Source organism: Kryptolebias marmoratus, linkage group LG12 (assembly GCF_001649575.2).
Source record: "Kryptolebias marmoratus isolate JLee-2015 linkage group LG12, ASM164957v2, whole genome shotgun sequence".
Taxonomy (NCBI): domain Eukaryota; kingdom Metazoa; phylum Chordata; class Actinopteri; order Cyprinodontiformes; family Rivulidae; genus Kryptolebias; species Kryptolebias marmoratus.
This window is the reverse complement of record NC_051441.1, coordinates 10,374,816-10,390,829: the sequence shown is the minus strand read 5'-3', so window position 1 is coordinate 10,390,829 and position 16,014 is coordinate 10,374,816. Positions and strand designations below refer to the sequence as shown.

The following is a 16,014-nucleotide window of genomic DNA, read 5'->3' as shown; positions in this document are numbered from 1 at the left end:
TCTCTATAACTGCTTTGATTTAACCAATATGTTGGTATAAGTAGACATTTAGAGGAAGGGAGCTCACTATTACAGAATAAACTTGAAAGAATAAAAAAGTAACATTTTTAAGGCCAAGGGGGACATCAACATAATTGGTGTAAAGATTACAGCCAGTTAATAGCAACTAAAGAACTTTAAATTATATATTACTGTGAAGTTTCAGAAGAAAATAAAATATCCTGTACAATAATATAGCTTAAAATACAGCATCATAAACACGCTTACCTTTGAGTTGGTCTGCCACCACACTCTGTCCTATCCTCTCATTAACTTGTCCATCTTCATGCTGGTATCGATCATCCAGGAAGTTGAACGTGGCTTGTGATAGGTGGACTTTTCCTGCTACGCCCAGCTGCTCCATCAGATTGGCCAGATTGACGTCATTTGACCAAACATCAAACTTAAAGCGTTTCATGCCCAGAATACCACACAGTACAGTCCCAGTGTGAACACCCACCCTCATGTTCACCATCTCCCTCTTTTCTTGACAGAACTGCTCAATGGCCTGAATCATGCCCAGGCCCATTTCGACACAGCAATAGGCATGGTCTGGTCTGGGTTCTGGACAACCAGCCACACAATAGTAGCAGTCTCCTAGTGTGCTGATTTTTTCACAGCCAGTAAGTTCACAAAGTCGATCAAATCGTCCAAACAAGTCATTTAGAAGCCCAACTAAAGCATGAGCGGATTTGTTGGCAGACATTTTGGTGAAGCCAACGATGTCTGCAAAGAGGATGCTGACAGGCTCCATTCGTTTCATGTTGAAGGGCCTGAAGATGATCTGGCCTCGGGGGATGGAAGTTTTCTTGCGTTTGTTGTTTTTTGGGCTGGAAATGACAGCAGCTGCACCACCGGTGGAGTAACGTTTAACAGAATTATCGCCAATCTCCTCATCACCCTGCTTCATCAGTTCATCTGCCACAATTCTCGGCATAACAGAATGAATCATTCTCTCCTTCAAGGCTTTCTCCACCTCCAGATCTTTGCCATGCATGATGGCTTGTCCAACCTTAAGAAAGGTGCTGCGTGAACGCACTTCGGACATGATGAACAGGTGGATGCCAACAGCATGAGCGCAGAGATGGAGCAAGGCCTTGGCTGGGCCCAACCAGCTGAGTGTGTCCCAGTCTGTCGGAGAGGATAAGCTCCAGTTCTCCTCTGTCTGAGTCAGTTGCAACCAGCCCAAACTCTCGAACAAGACAGAGTAGAGAAATCCCAGCAAGACAGAGGCATAGAGACGAACATGAAGGACGCTGTACAACAGTAGAAGAACCTCAATACAAAGGGAGAAGGTGCCTACAGAAGAAAGACAAGGGGACCTGCTGCTACCTCCCACCAGCTTTTCATAAGACTGGTTGTATATGAGCCCTATGCCACTCAATTCTTCCACTTCAGGTACAGGTGTGGGAACATCAGAGACCCTAAAGCCTAATGTCTGGATTTGTGGGGCCAGAGTCAAGATAAAGGTCACAAAGACAAGCAGCAGAGATGCTTGGTTGTAGCAGCGAGAGTACAGCTGGGTAAAAGTTAAGAGGAAGAGAAAAAGGCAGAAGAGGAGGAAGGAAGCAGTAGGGAGCAGAAAAACAACCCTGTCGCAACGAGATGGATTGGCAGCAAAATACAATCCCCAGAGGAAAGTGGCAGCCACCAGAAAAAAAAGGACATAGCGAAAGCGACGCTGGGTCTGGGGGAAACACCGTTCTCGACAGGCCTCCTCCAGGATCGAAGAGTTGAACTTTGGGTCCCAGAAATGACCTGCTGATCTCTCAAAAAGCTGAGGCATTCTCTTGTGACCACGAAAACTCTTGACCACCGGCCTCCTCACTCCAGACTCCCCGGAGCTACAGCTAGAAGAAATGCTGTATTTGCAGTGCTTGGTTGCTCCTATGAAGCCTCCCCCGATTGAACCCAGTGGCCCACCAACATGCTTGTGTTTGACACTGCTGCCAATTCTCACCGAGACGCCTCCATCTCCACTTGAGTCACAGCTCACTTCTGTGTTGTGAGGCAGCAGCTGCTGATGTTGGGGAGATGCCATGCTGTCTTTTTGCTCTATGCCAAGATCAATAACCAAGAAGACGACACAGTGACTTGTGAAAAAATGTAGATAAAGAGTTAAGGCAAAGTATGTAGCCACAATATAACAAAATGTTTTTTGGGTTTTTTTACATAACAGATAAAAGAAAAAAGAAAACGCAAACGGAGCAGTTTTCAGAGGGAAAAAAATCTACTCTGTTTACTTGACTCTGGTTGTAATTCGACCTACAGACCAAAGTTTTAGAGTAGTTCATTATTGCCTCTTGACGTCAGTCTCTGCATTCCTCTACATTCCCTTCTGTTTTGACGCACTTGAGACTGCAAGGTCCACTTGCTGCCTGCTCTGATCTAATCCAAGTCGACTCAGCAGCCCACACTTTGATTCACTCATTGGAAAATATTTAGGAAAACTGAGAAAATACTGTGTGTAATAGGAAACCTGAATGAAAATCAATAAATGAGCTTAAAGGAAACCTGAAGTTGTAATTCTGAGTGTGAAAATCTTCCTTGGTTGGATTTTAGAAAGCCCAAAAGGTCAATAAGATTAATACTTTCATGTCCAGTCCACTTTATCCATTCAGTTTTTCTTCATTTCCACTGAGCATATTCAGAAATACTTCCTCAACAAGATCATGTTTTGTTTATATGGCAAGCCTCCATGCAAAGCAATTCTGCCTCAGAGTTTCTGTCACTTGTGTTGCTCGAAAAAGATCAGGGAACAGTAACATGAGCGCAGAGACTTAAATACAGCCACATGCTGCCTGCTCCGGGGCCTAATGGCAACTGTTTTCACCGACGGAGCCCCGTCCTTTCCTGACTTTCCACTCCGGTGTCTCCACCAGCGCCGGGGTTCCAGACAGAGGAGATTCTGTGCAAGCAGGTCTACAGGAGACAGACACCTAATGGAATATTTGGATTTATTGCGAAAGCAGCCAGTGACGCTCCCCGAGGATAGGCACAAAGCACTTTCAGTCCAGCGTTGTATTTAATACTATTATGGTATCCTGCTGCATGTCACCAAACCGATGTGACAGAGTGCACCCCAGAAAAACATCCAGATCGTCCAAGGACTATCACTGTGGCTGCTCCTGAGTGACAGCTGCGAAGAAAAACGTAACCTTGAGCAGAGTACAAGAAGCGTCCTGCGATTTCCCCCCTTTTCGTGTCCGGAGTAAAGTTTTCTCGCTATTGCTGGGTCACCGCCTGCAGCCACTACACGACCGAAAACCCCGTTGGGAGAAGAGCTAATTAAAAGGTCCACGCCCCCTCCACATTCACACCTCAGTCCCACAGGTTAAAGCTGAGCGCCGCTTTGATCCATCCTCTTTAATTGATTCAGCTCTGGTGGGATGGTTGTCGACACACATCCAAATAAAACCACTTTAATCCAAGAATAATTAGATATCAGGGCTGCTCCAAAGTCCAGTCTTTGTATTCCCTGTAAAGGAATATGAATGTCTTCTCTCCAGGTTATTTGACCATCTTCTGCACGATGGAGCAGCTGAAACGCTCTGTGCGCGTTTCTGCTGCGGTGCGCAAAACACAGCGGCTCCAGCCGCCACCATCTTCTGTGCGCTGACAGCCGTCCAGCCGCGAGGAATGAGTCTGTGTGTGGGGAAAAAGGAGAGGGGGGAAAATTACATCAGAATAAAATAATGGTCACTTCCGTCTAGTCCCTTAACAATAAAAGCCCACGAGTTTCTGTGGTTTGTCTCATGGACGGTTTTAGCATTGCCAACCAGCAGCTTGCCCTGAAAGGAATAGTTCAAAGTTTGCTTTGGAAAGAATATGAGCAAAAAATATCTTATCTGTTTTAGATAAGATCTTACTTTAAACAGCATCAACTGAGTTCAAAGAAACAACCTGTGTTCAAATTATTCACTCATTCGTGCCCTATAGGGTCTTATGAGTGTAGCTGTTTTGTAATTTTTCATCAGCTATAAAGCTGATGCACTAAAAACTTAAATAATGTGAACTGAAGCTATGTGTTAAATGTTTATGCTAAATATAAAAACATATTGAAGTTATGTTGCAGGCTAAATCACCACATAAAGAAAGACACATTTTAACCATTATGTTCTGCAGCTTGTTTTAATTTGCTGTATTTACACTCAGCACAACTTGAAAAAACATTCTGTACAGAAGTATTATGTAGGTGATAATTCACAATCCTAGTATATTGAAAGTTGTGATATAATATTAACTACAGTCCATAATTGTGGAAACGAAAAGTGTAACAGATATGTGTAAATGAATTTGATCTCAATGTTATAGAGATTAATTCCATTTTCTTAGCTAAAACCAGCAGAACTTCAGTATGCTGTCAATCATCTCGGATGGTATGACTGTGAATACTCAGCACATAATTATAAAGTGCTCAAGTAGGTGTTCAAAATACAAAAACTCAGCTCTGTCTCTTATCTGGAAGAACTGTTTAATGCCATGCAGGCTTGTTTGTTTAGTTCTTAATATTTTGATCTTTTTTCGACGTTTATTTTGAAATTTTTTCATTTCCGTTTCGTTGATGACCGCTGACTTGACTCTGCTGTCTGTGCTTGTCGACCACAGGGGAGGAGAAGAAAGGCTGAGCGCTGGAGGGGAGGGCGTGCAGGGGGAAGATGCACGCACCTGGTGGAAAAACAAAAGCACGAGGATGATTTCAATGACAAAGCCTCGATTAAACTGCTGTGTCACATAATGACGCGAGTCTTTGCTATAAGATGACAGAAGTCCTGAAATGTAACAGGCCTAGATCATTCTGAAGTTGAATAATTAACATGAGAAAGAACAAAACAGAGCAGAAACAAAAAACAGAAGCCTATTGAATTATATGTGCAGTTTGGTTAAAAGACAAAAGATTCCCCAGCTTTGTTGTTCTGTGCTGTATTCAGTTGCCTGGAGTGAATACTAATCAGCAGAACCTCTGTAGTTGCTTCACAGTACAGTTTAAGGATTTCCTGTGGGAACTCAGCTCTCCTTCAGCATGAAAAGGAGCAGTAGTGTGTCCTTCACAAGGGTGAAAAAGAGATGTATTGAAAATGAAAATGTGATTTGCAGTGTTGAGATTTGGGAATAGACAGCCTCACGTCTTCACTGGTACAACAATATATTTTAAAAACTGCGAAAAGGGAGATTTTGGAAATATTTCTTCAATTATTTTGTTAAAAAATAGAGTTAAACCTTTCTAAAACATTTTTGAAATGCTGCTGTTTATTTGTTTCTAGGTCTTTCTGACCTGATGTTTCATTTTGTATCCAGCAGGTAAAGTGCAGCTCAGTCAGAGAAGAATGTGCAGCCTTTTTCCTTCTTTTTCCCAGGTCAGTCTTGGCTCCTTGTTCATTTGTGTTATAAAGTCCCACACTCTCAATTGTGACTAATTTAGCTAAATCTGATCAGGCAACATATCACTGTATGCTCCAATTTATCCAGTGTCATCTATCTTCTCTCCCTTAATCAATAAACACTATTGATGCAGGGCCACTGGAAGCCATGTTTGCCTTCTTGCAGCACAATGTCTTTTTTATGTCTTACTGGCACAAGGTGACTTTAGTTTCATCTGTTCAAACATGCTGGTCCAGTTTGGCTTTGATTTTTAGGATTGTTTTAATAAGGATAATTTGGTCTTCTTAATGGATTGAATTTTTTTTTGTTTTTGTGAAATGTCCTTTGTCCAATGTCTTTGCTATGTTAAGGACCCTGCACTTACTCACTCCTGTGTTCTTCAGGCCCTTTAAATCAATATGTTGAAAGAACCAAATTGATCTGAAGAAATATAATATTTTGCATATTGCTCTTATGGACCGATTTTGTTTTGGCAGTCTGATAATAGCCTGTTCCACTTCCATTAGGAGTTCTTTTGACTGCATGTGTTGAATTCTCAGTAACAAGCTTCAAAACTCCACAATTGGAATCAACTTTAAAGCTTTTTATTTACTTTGGTGATGAAGAAGTGTAGCCTACAGTTGTCCGTAAAACACCTTTGTAGTCAACTCTATTTAAATTCCTGAAAAGGGGCGGCTATACAAACAGTAGGGCCAAATTTATTGTGTATTTGTGATATTGATTGTTTTTTTGAAATTGCTTTCTAATTTACACCAGTCTGTTCATTTTTAGTGCTCCAAAACTATACTTTTTAAATATGTTACAATAAAATGCATTTACAATATTACACTTTGTAAATGACATTATGCACAATATCATATAATATTGCAAGATCTTGCAAGATGTGTTAGCACTTGGAGCTTGTATTGAGAATGATGCGTTATTTATGCATTATATGAGGAGTTATATGATGAGTTATTTTCATTTCTTTGTTGGCTAAGGATGATTACCTGTGGCGACCATGTTGAATTGGGTTAACTCTAGGAGTTAATGAGTTGTAGATGTACACTCAATATTTAGCTACTTTCTGAAAGTTTAATTAAAATCCTTCCTGTGGTTCATGGGAAATTTTGCAAACAAACTGAAAGATTTGACTCCAATAGTTAATGGTAATTTTTTAAAAACAGATCTTGCACAGTTAGTGCTCAGAGTATAAGTTACAAACACACCAAATTTTGACTAAATTACAGTTATTTTTGTGTTTGCTAAGGTCGCCTAGCTGTGGTGGCCATCCTGAATGTGGTTGACACCAAAAGTTCATTTGCAGATGTAAATTCAATGATTGCTTTTTGATAGTTTCATGAAATTCTGTCAAGTGGTTCCTGAGATATTTTTGCAAATGCTACAGACCAATAAACACACACACACACACACACACACACGCAGACACACAGGGAAATTGCCCTTTTACCTTTGGCAGTGAGTAATAATAAAGATTTCTACATTTGAGTACATTTGAATTTGAAATCCTATTTTTTTTTCTTTAGCTTTTTCTGTAGATGTTGCATAAAGTAATATTTGAGACTGAGGGGAAATAAAATCAGAGACACGTATATATGTACACATTGTTTAAAAAAGAATTATGCACAGCTTTCAAAACCTGAGTCGATTTACAATGCATGGACTCACACCCAGACACACACACACACACACACACACACACACACACACACACACACACACTCACACTCCTCACAACTTTCAGTCACGAAAAACTGCTGGTGCATTGCAGGTGTAGAGAGATAGAAAGAGAGAGAGAAAAATATGTTTTCTCACCCAAAGCAACTTTTCTAACAGTTTGTAACAAGGTGTGGGGGAAAGAAAAGAAACATCAGCAGGAATAAGGTCTGTAAACAGAATGAAAGGAGACGGGAGAAAACATTTGTCTTCTTCACATCTTTCTGCTGAAGATATGCTTTTTTCTTATCAGAATAACCACAAAGTTTCTCTGACTCGGTCCATCAGAAATCTTTATTCTTTTTCATAAAGCATCCAAAAACTGTGCCAGTGTAGTTTAAATGCTGAAGAAAAAGGTGGATCAGGAAAACATTTTACACATTCATTTAGTGTCTAAAAGGTGAATGAAGTTAGGTGTCTCCTAAATTAATCAAAAACACAACCACTTCATATATAAAGCCCAAGCATTAGTAAAGTTTAAATTCCTGCCATGTTAAAAGCTACTTAGAGCGCTCTCATTTTCTCTCTCTAGCACAGCATCCTCTAGTGGTCATGCTTTGGATCTGCAGTATTAAGAGACATCCACCCCATGGAGACCTCACCTTAAGCAGAAAAAAATTCATCTTTTTTGAGTTTATTTGTTCACCTTATCTGCATCATGTCTCAAATGTTAAAATAAGGAAATCAAGAGTAAGTGAGACAGTACATGGAGATAACATAAAGTATCTGGTTTTGTCTCAGTCTTACCAACATGTTTCAATTTTGCAATAAATACTACAGATTGGAATTTTGAAAGTGTTTTGATTTGCTTCTTTCTTTCAGTAAGAAGAAAAAACGAGAACCTCTCAGCTTTTTCTTTTAACACAACTTAGGAAAAAGATGAGCAAAAATCAATCTAACTTTATCAGAAAAAGTAAATCGTTCATTTCTGAAACTAAACCATCTAAACTGTGTATTTTATTCATTCAAAAAAAAGAAGAAATATTTAAACAATACATGCTGGAGTCTCTGCTGGCTGTTCAGCAGATTCTGAGTATTGGCAAGACTTTTGGAAGCTGTGCTTGACCAGAAAAACATCCAATGTAGAAAGTGTCAGTGTATTTTAAACAGGTTTCTTTGGGAAATTATTTAGAGGTATGCAGCATGATCATTTGAAGCTAGAATAATTGTCTACAAAACATGAAAGCAAACTCAAAGATAACTTGTGTGATTTCATGTTTTTGTAGAGGTCAGGGGTCAACTCATGAGTCCTCTAATCCACACTGAAATTCATCCACTCAGTGTATTGCAGTGATGGTTCAAAAGTGGACTTTTCAGTTTATACAGTTTACCACCCATTTTGTAAAGTTACATAGTAAAAGCAAAAAAAAACCTTTGAACTCACAGAAGAAAATTGTAGAGGGAATATAAAAAGACAGCTGTCACTCAAGCAAGTCATTCATTAAGGTTCTTTTATGGTCACTTAGCTGAAAAGAAATATGTAGGGCAGCTTATTACTAAAAGAAACAACAACAACAAAATAACATAGTATTGAATTTCTGCCAAAGAATGGCAGATTTATAGACTCAAACAAACACAGTAAGTACAGTTAAGAAGTGAGGCAGAATGAACAAGTCCTCTCTGCTCTGGGAAGACTCTTACCCTTGAACCCTGACCTCTGCTTATTTCATAGGTTGTCAACAACCAAAACGTAAATGTAAGGAGAGAAAAAAGGCCTTATTTGATGCGCGGCAGGATTGGTTCATGTGTTGAAAATCACTGTAAGGTGATTTATTTCTTGTTTATGATAGAAGGAAAACCCATGCAACTGTTTAAATAAAATGTGTCATCTAGCATGCAAAAGCTATTTCAAAAGCAAAAGGTTTGAATGATCAGCCAAACGTAAAGGCTTTGTATAGCACCCACGAAAACTACTTCAAAAACAACTTCTGAAGCTTTTGGAATTGATCTGCTGCAATAAATTTCTGTCTCCATTTTTCTTGGTTTATTCACATACAAGGGAGCTGGTATTTGACTTTTTTTCGGTCTCATGGTTCACCATTTTTGTTTGATCTTACTGATTCATTGCCATATCTGGTTTTCTTCACATCAGTTTTTCCCCAACCTCACAGTTTGAGACAGTGCAGTGTGATTGTGCAAGGAGAGTAGAGGGTGTGTATTTTATGAAAACTCTGTGAACAGTGGCGTGTTCTCTTTTCTTCAGCACTTTTCGTCCTTAAGCTGCCGTATTCAAACACTATCTGGATCATTCTCAAAGTCCCCAAATGCATCTTTCCCCCATTCTCCTGAGACAATAATATTAATAATAATTATAGTACTAATACTCTTCTGTGTTCTGTCTTCCTAACAATACAAACATCCTGACAAAAGCAGGATTGACTCTTTCTTTTCACCTTCTCCGTCTCCTTACTTCCTCCTCACAAGTTATTTTACATTCCTCAGTTCTTTCGGTAACGATTCTTTGGCTTCTCACCACAGCCAGTTGCCTCGCAGGATGACAGGCCAGGCTGCTTGCCAGAGTTGATGCTGCTCAGAAGAGCTGGCAGCTCATTGGTGATTGCCCTCTCAATCTTTTCCAACAGGCAGCCTCCAATGTAGGAGCACTGAGTTGACAGGGGCTTGAAGTTGGTGATTGGGTTGATGCCGAAGAAGTCACGGTACGCATCTCGGTTGGGTAAGTCAAACTTGCTGACGTTGGTCTTGGCCAGGATGGATTTAAAAATATAAAACTTGTCTGGATCGTCCACAATCTCCTGAAAGACTAGCTCAGGGTCACTGAAGAAGCTCATCTTTTCTTTAAAGGTCTGGACATAGCGGTCCACCAGCAAGGCGTGGATGCGCACACGAATGGCATGTTGGCGGATGAAGGCAATCTTGTTCTCCATACGATTCTCAATCACTTGGTTCAGATCCTCAAGGAGCGAGATTTCCTCACGCTTAAAGAGGTCACGGCTGGTGTCAGGAGCATAATCATATGGCCAAAAGGAGCTTACATAGACTCGGGGAGGTTCAGTGACATTAATGAGGGGTGCTAAGCTCCAAAAGAGTGCTCCATAGACTCTCATTAAATCCTGGGTGGCCAAGTTGTCAGCCTTGTTTAGGATGATGCGGATCTGGGACTCGCGACCTTTTAACTGGCGGAAAAGCATCTCCAGCTCTAGACCGACGTCCAGCTTGGTGGGATCAAAAACCACAAATATCAGATCTGCCCGATCTATGAACCACTGGCAAACATCATTGAAAGGATAGCCTGGATAAAACAAAACAAAGTGTTACCAAAAGATACTGAGTTGTATTTTCTGAAAGGGTATGAGCAGAAGTTGAATCTCTCTTCTTCACCTCTCTCCTGCTGCTTTCGGTTCTCAATAATTCCTGGGGTGTCCACAAAAGTCACACGCTCCAGCAGTTTGTGAGGCATCTCAATACCAATCAGCTTTTCCAGGAAGTTTTGGCCAAACTTTTCCAGAGGAGAGAATGAGCGAGAGCTGTCTGCTGCCATAACAATGCCCTCAACAGAGCGGATTTTCTCCCCATGCATGATAACTGTAAACTCAGATGTAGTGGGTTCAGCTCCTGTAGAACAAAGTCATAGAGAAAAAGAAAAAAACATTAGCAAGCACATTCCAGAGAGGGGGTAAAGATGTGAATATGCAATGAAAATGAGAAATACATTTCACAAAAGCTTGTGGCCTCAGGAAGATTTTGTATTTGTTATTAAACCCTCACACTTCATTAATCATATTGAAATTCTTGCAGCTACACTCTGAAGTGTGTGACTATTATCTTTACATAAAGCACCCGCGTTTCCAATGATCCTTTCAGATTCAATTTGGGGCTATTTCATCTTTCAAAGGCATTAGGCATTTGACACAATTTATTTTTAATATAAAAAATATGGTTGTATAAAAGGTCACAGGTTTGTCTCCCAGCTTTTCTGGGTGGAGTTTGCATTGTTTTCCCCATTCTCCTGGTAGTCTGGTTTCCTCTCACAGATGTTAGGCTAACTGACAGCTCTAAATTGGCCCTAGGTGTGAGTTAGAGTGTCTCTGTGTGGCCCTGTGATGGACTTTCAACTTGTCCAGGTTGCGCACAATGACCACTGGAGAGAGGAACCTGCTACCTTATGACCCAGAAAGGAAAAAGTAGTTAAAGAAAATGGATAGATGGATGGATGGTTGTATGATCTATACCTGTGTATAGTTGATAGGGACTGTCATTTAAGCCCAGTAGGTAATTGATCATGGAGGACTTTCCTACACTCCAGGGTCCAAGGAACAGCACCATGGGCTTGGAAGTAATCTCGCCATCTGTCGAGAAAGGGGATACAACAAGGACGGACATTTCAGGAGGACTAAATATAAATAGCAATAGAGAATTTAATAAACCTATTCTAAATGTAACCCTCCCTTTCCCAGATAAACTAGTCAATACTGCTTTTAAAAAGTAAGGCTGCTGTGTAAAATTTGACCCGAAACAGAATTACCCTTTCTAGTAATCTAAAGACAATTTGTGTTGGGTAAAAAAAAATATGCTCATTTTAATGTTTTAAAAATAACAACAATAACATCAACAATGTTGGCAAAGAAAGATTTGTAGGGGTTCACAACTCTATGAAAGACAATGAAAGACAATGTGGACCTATTAGTTCATATTTCAACAATATTTATTCATGACGTAAACATTGCTAGGAATTAGAAAAAATCATTATCAAGCAAGATAGGCTGTGTATAGAAAGCTTTGGAAACCAAGGACACTAAAAACTATTATTAATCGGCCATGGTCTTCCAGCTCTTAGGCAGCACTGCATTAAAAAAATAAACGTCTGTGTGACTCAGAAAAACTTCTAAAAACATTGTTCCAAATAAGGTTTTTCCTTAGCCACATATTTAATTTAAAATACTATCATACAAAAATAAAATATACAATATATAAGATTCAAAAACACTGTTTTCTCTGCTGCCTTCTTAACTAAAATGGACTTGTTAAAATGAAAAACTATTCTTTGTTCTAACAAAACAGCAAAAATTATCTTTTAAAAATGTGAATGTTGCTTCTTAAATCCAATGAATGAAAGGTAAAATCAATATATTAATTCATTGTGTTCCAAATATTTTGATATGTACAGGCTACAAAGGATTTGTTAAACAACATATTTTATGGATATATTACACACAACATCCCAACTTTTTTAGATATGGAGTTTTACATAAGATATAATGTGGACACCTGAGAACAAATCTGAACAGCATTGTGAGCCCCAAATTAGAGAACAAGAGCTAATTTTTTAACAATCAAAATGTAAGAAAAGGTAATAAAATAAAATGAGAAAAAACTAAATTAAAAAAAATCTTAAAGTTTTTAAAGTGTTAGCAGCATAAAGTCCAAAACATGCCGTCATATTTCACAATATGGCTGATGGGTTACTCTGGAAAGGACACTTTAAAGCAAAAAAAATCAAAGCAAACTGCATGTCTCCAAACACGCCAGCATGTGTGCTGAGTGGACAAGGTTTAGGGGTGGTAGTTCATCATGGTTTGTTATAAATACAAATGAATTCAACAGCTGATTATGATAAATATGAAAAAATTAAAAAGACAACAAAACATTTGAAAGACAAAAAGCTCCCTTTCAGATAATAATACCTTTTAAATCAAATAGAAAAGAAGAGATTTAAGAGGATAGGCCAGATCTTCTGAAGTGAGTTCTAATGAAATGTACATATGTAATAATCAAAACATGTAAGGTATGTTTTGATTGCTACTGTCCTAAAACAACTCCAGCCCTATAAAAACATGGCGGTTCATGCTAATGCTATTTTATAAAACTCTACACTGCCGTCAGTTTTTCATTACCCGGGCAAAATATGATATTCCTGCTTTAGGTGCCCCAGGCTGCACCAGACGTGCTACAGCTAGTTGCTGCTATTTATGCTTGCAAATGACCACAATATTCAATTTAAATAACTGTGCAGTGCAGACTTGAAGTTCATGTAAATGTTTATGAAATATCATTTGCACAAACCACTATGAATTATATAGGTTTGGAATATTTTAAGACAAGAATAATCTACTTTGGTTTTGACTCCTCCTTGACTATCTGCTCAGAATTAAACAGTTTTATCTCCAAACTGAGATCTTTCAAAGAGCTATTTACAACAGGTGAGATATTAACTCTTTATAATCTTTTTCTCAAACCGTACTTCAAAACATCTGAACTGTTCAGTTTATTCATAAATGAACTCTGACCACCCTGATCCACCAGCGTCCACTCACCAGTGTGCCTCTAGCTAAAGCCAAAGCTGCACATGCAACCCCCTCCATTGTTTTAAAACACTAATTACACAACATAGCAATCAGCATCTTCCTAAATATTATGCATAAACTTTTGCCTAAGAACATCAACAAGCTCAAATTTGGCCGTGTGAAGTATTTTTTTTATTGTCCTCCCCTTCTGATTAACATATATGTTTTTAGCTTTTTAGCTTTCTGTGGACTGAAGCTTTCACTCATGGATCACTTTCATGACAACCCAGTTCACAGCACTTTATCTGGTGTCACTCAAAGTGAAGCATGTTTGAAATATTTTGATCAACAGAGAGCAAATTTAGAGGAAAAAGAATGACAGGTGAGAGGAAGGGGCTTAGCACTTCAGGCAGTGTCATGCACAGGTAAGCCCTGCCTACACCCACCTGTGGCTGAGTCCCCCAGGGTTCGTCCAGGGTATGCTGTTAGATGAGGGAAGGGGGAAGGGAGGGGGTGAGGGGAGGACAGGAGAGGGTGGAGTACAGAAAGGTGAAGGAGGTGAAGGAGAGCTCAGTGAGGGAGTAAGGTTTCTACAAGCAACGAGGAGGGGTAGAGTGTCGATGAATGGGTGAGAAATCATGGTAACATGTTTGACCTACAACATGTCAAACATGCTTGTCAACAAATGGATGGTGCAATGTGGACAGGTAATGTTGTAAATTTACTCTCTTATACAAAAAAGTAAATGTTCATTTAGAGATATGATAGAAAAAGTTTATCTGCATGCAAAACCAAAATAGGGCAAGATTTATTTTATTCTAAGCAGGCAGGATTTATTCTTGGCAGTTTGGAGTGTTGCAGTAACTAAAATCAAAATACATAAAGCAAAACAAAGGTTTAATGATTAATGTTAACACTTTAACTGCACCTGCCTGGAAACTCCAACAACTCAAAAGGAACAAAATTCACAGCAATGTATTTGTTGACATTATAAAGTTTATGCATATATAAAAATAAGTTTAAAGAACACCCAAGGAAAAACAAAAGCACACAACAGAAGCAAAATGCAGATATGACAGAAGTTTCCGTGGTACCTGAGATCTCATGCTGCCTCAGCTCATTGTACCTATAGGCCTGTTCCATTGGCTTGATGGACGTGTGGTAGATCTTCCGCAACTTCTGTATGGCAGCTTGAAAACAAAGAGGAGAAAAAAAAAGGAGAGAAAAGATGTTAGACATTGTATGAGAAACATTCTTGGGACCCGTTGTTACAAAACTCATTTGAACTATTTAGAAAAATGTTTCTCTGTTTCTGTGTGTTTTTTTATGATACAACTTAAACAGAACCGAAAATATCATCATATTTTCACACAAGTCCTTAAAATTGATTGAGAGAGTTTGTCAACAAAATCTAATAAGGTCATTTCTTTACTACTAAAAACGTTTTAATATTAGATAATTGTAAAAAATAAATATACTTTGTAAACCTACAGATATCTAATATATTATGTATAAATAATTATTGTTAGTTTTCAGGTAAAACAATTTTACATTACAGTACTGATGTACTACTGAATGTAACTTTATAATACTTTACTGTGGAAGGAAGTATGGTCACTAAATAATTATTGCCTGTAAATTGCTGTAATTTAACAATGAACTCTATAGATTAGGTATCAACCTTCAGATGTTTCTGATACTGCAATTGCTCATCGTTTTTATGTTTTTATCAGAATGGAGGACATGTTTTTATTATTTTTGTCCAGTATTTTATGAAGAATAGTAAAATTACAAAGTAGGTCAGACTAAAATGTTTTGCTGCAGTTAACTTGTACAGTTAAAAAAAACTCATATGTTTAGCTCCAGATCCACAGGTTTAAATCACTACTCTATAGTACATATTTTCATTTAATAAACATCTTAACAAACGTAAATAAAAAGTCTAATCAAGGGAAGTTGAATGTCAAATTGCATATCACAGGCCAAAGCTTAAAAAAATCAACAATAATTAAGTCCTTTTTCTTCCTCACCTGCAAAATCTGCTGCTTTTTCCTCTGATGCAAACCGGAGAGTTTCATCTATGTGAGATCTGTCTCTCAGGGCAGAGCTGAAATCTTCCACCTCTGAAATAAAAAACAAAAAATACAAAAGCATCAACAAACTAACTTGGTGCATCTTTAATGCTGATGCAATACATCTTATTTTCATACCAATATAACCAGAAAAAGGCTCTTAAATGAGGTAGAAGATTAACATAGACTGCATGATCCTTTTGTATTGGATACCAGCGTGGATTTCAGACAAAGCTTTTCATGATCAGAAGTTTCTTCTTCAGTCTTCAGTTCATTAGCAGCTCTTTACAACAAAGAGTCTGAACCAGGGGTGGAAATTAAAAATTTTGTCCACCAGCCATAGAGGCGCGAACGCACACTGACCGACGTCATGACGTCATTGATTTAGTTAAAAAAAAAAACGTTGTTTAACTTTCCGTTCTTCCCTCGACTACTCTTGAAAAACAGAAAATAAAATAGCTTCTCATCACAACACCTAATTGGTGTTAGACTGCATGTAATCTGTAGTGGATCGAGTGCATCATATGGGTTTGCAGTGAACTGTTGTAATATTTTTATGCGGG

The 16,014-nt window shown here is 38.7% G+C and overlaps 2 protein-coding genes across 3 annotated transcripts in view; both read right to left on the bottom strand.

Annotated features, from left to right (window-relative positions):
• LOC108247648 (adenylate cyclase type 9) overlaps nucleotides 1–3,678 on the bottom strand; it is a 30,241-nt gene extending 26,563 nt beyond the window's left edge. Inside the window, exon 1 of the mRNA XM_017435947.3 lies at nucleotides 268–3,678. Coding sequence (XP_017291436.1) covers nucleotides 268–2,080 — 1,813 coding nt within the window. The 5' untranslated portion in view covers nucleotides 2,081–3,678. The remainder of the gene's footprint in view (nucleotides 1–267) is intronic.
• A 3,734-nt stretch (nucleotides 3,679–7,412) lies between these two features.
• srl (sarcalumenin) overlaps nucleotides 7,413–16,014 on the bottom strand; it is a 15,541-nt gene continuing 6,939 nt past the window's right edge. The window contains exons 2-7 of one of the 2 annotated variants that reach the window (XM_017435961.3): nucleotides 15,410–15,502; nucleotides 14,474–14,569; nucleotides 13,826–13,861; nucleotides 11,328–11,444; nucleotides 10,477–10,710; nucleotides 7,413–10,387 (exon numbers count right to left, since the gene is read on the bottom strand). In XM_017435961.3, the coding sequence (XP_017291450.1) occupies nucleotides 9,576–10,387; nucleotides 10,477–10,710; nucleotides 11,328–11,444; nucleotides 13,826–13,861; nucleotides 14,474–14,569; nucleotides 15,410–15,502 (1,388 nt within the window). In that variant the 3' untranslated portion in view covers nucleotides 7,413–9,575. The remainder of the gene's footprint in view (nucleotides 10,388–10,476; nucleotides 10,711–11,327; nucleotides 11,445–13,825; nucleotides 13,862–14,473; nucleotides 14,570–15,409; nucleotides 15,503–16,014) is intronic. The other variant, XM_017435962.3, reaches the window with a different exon arrangement.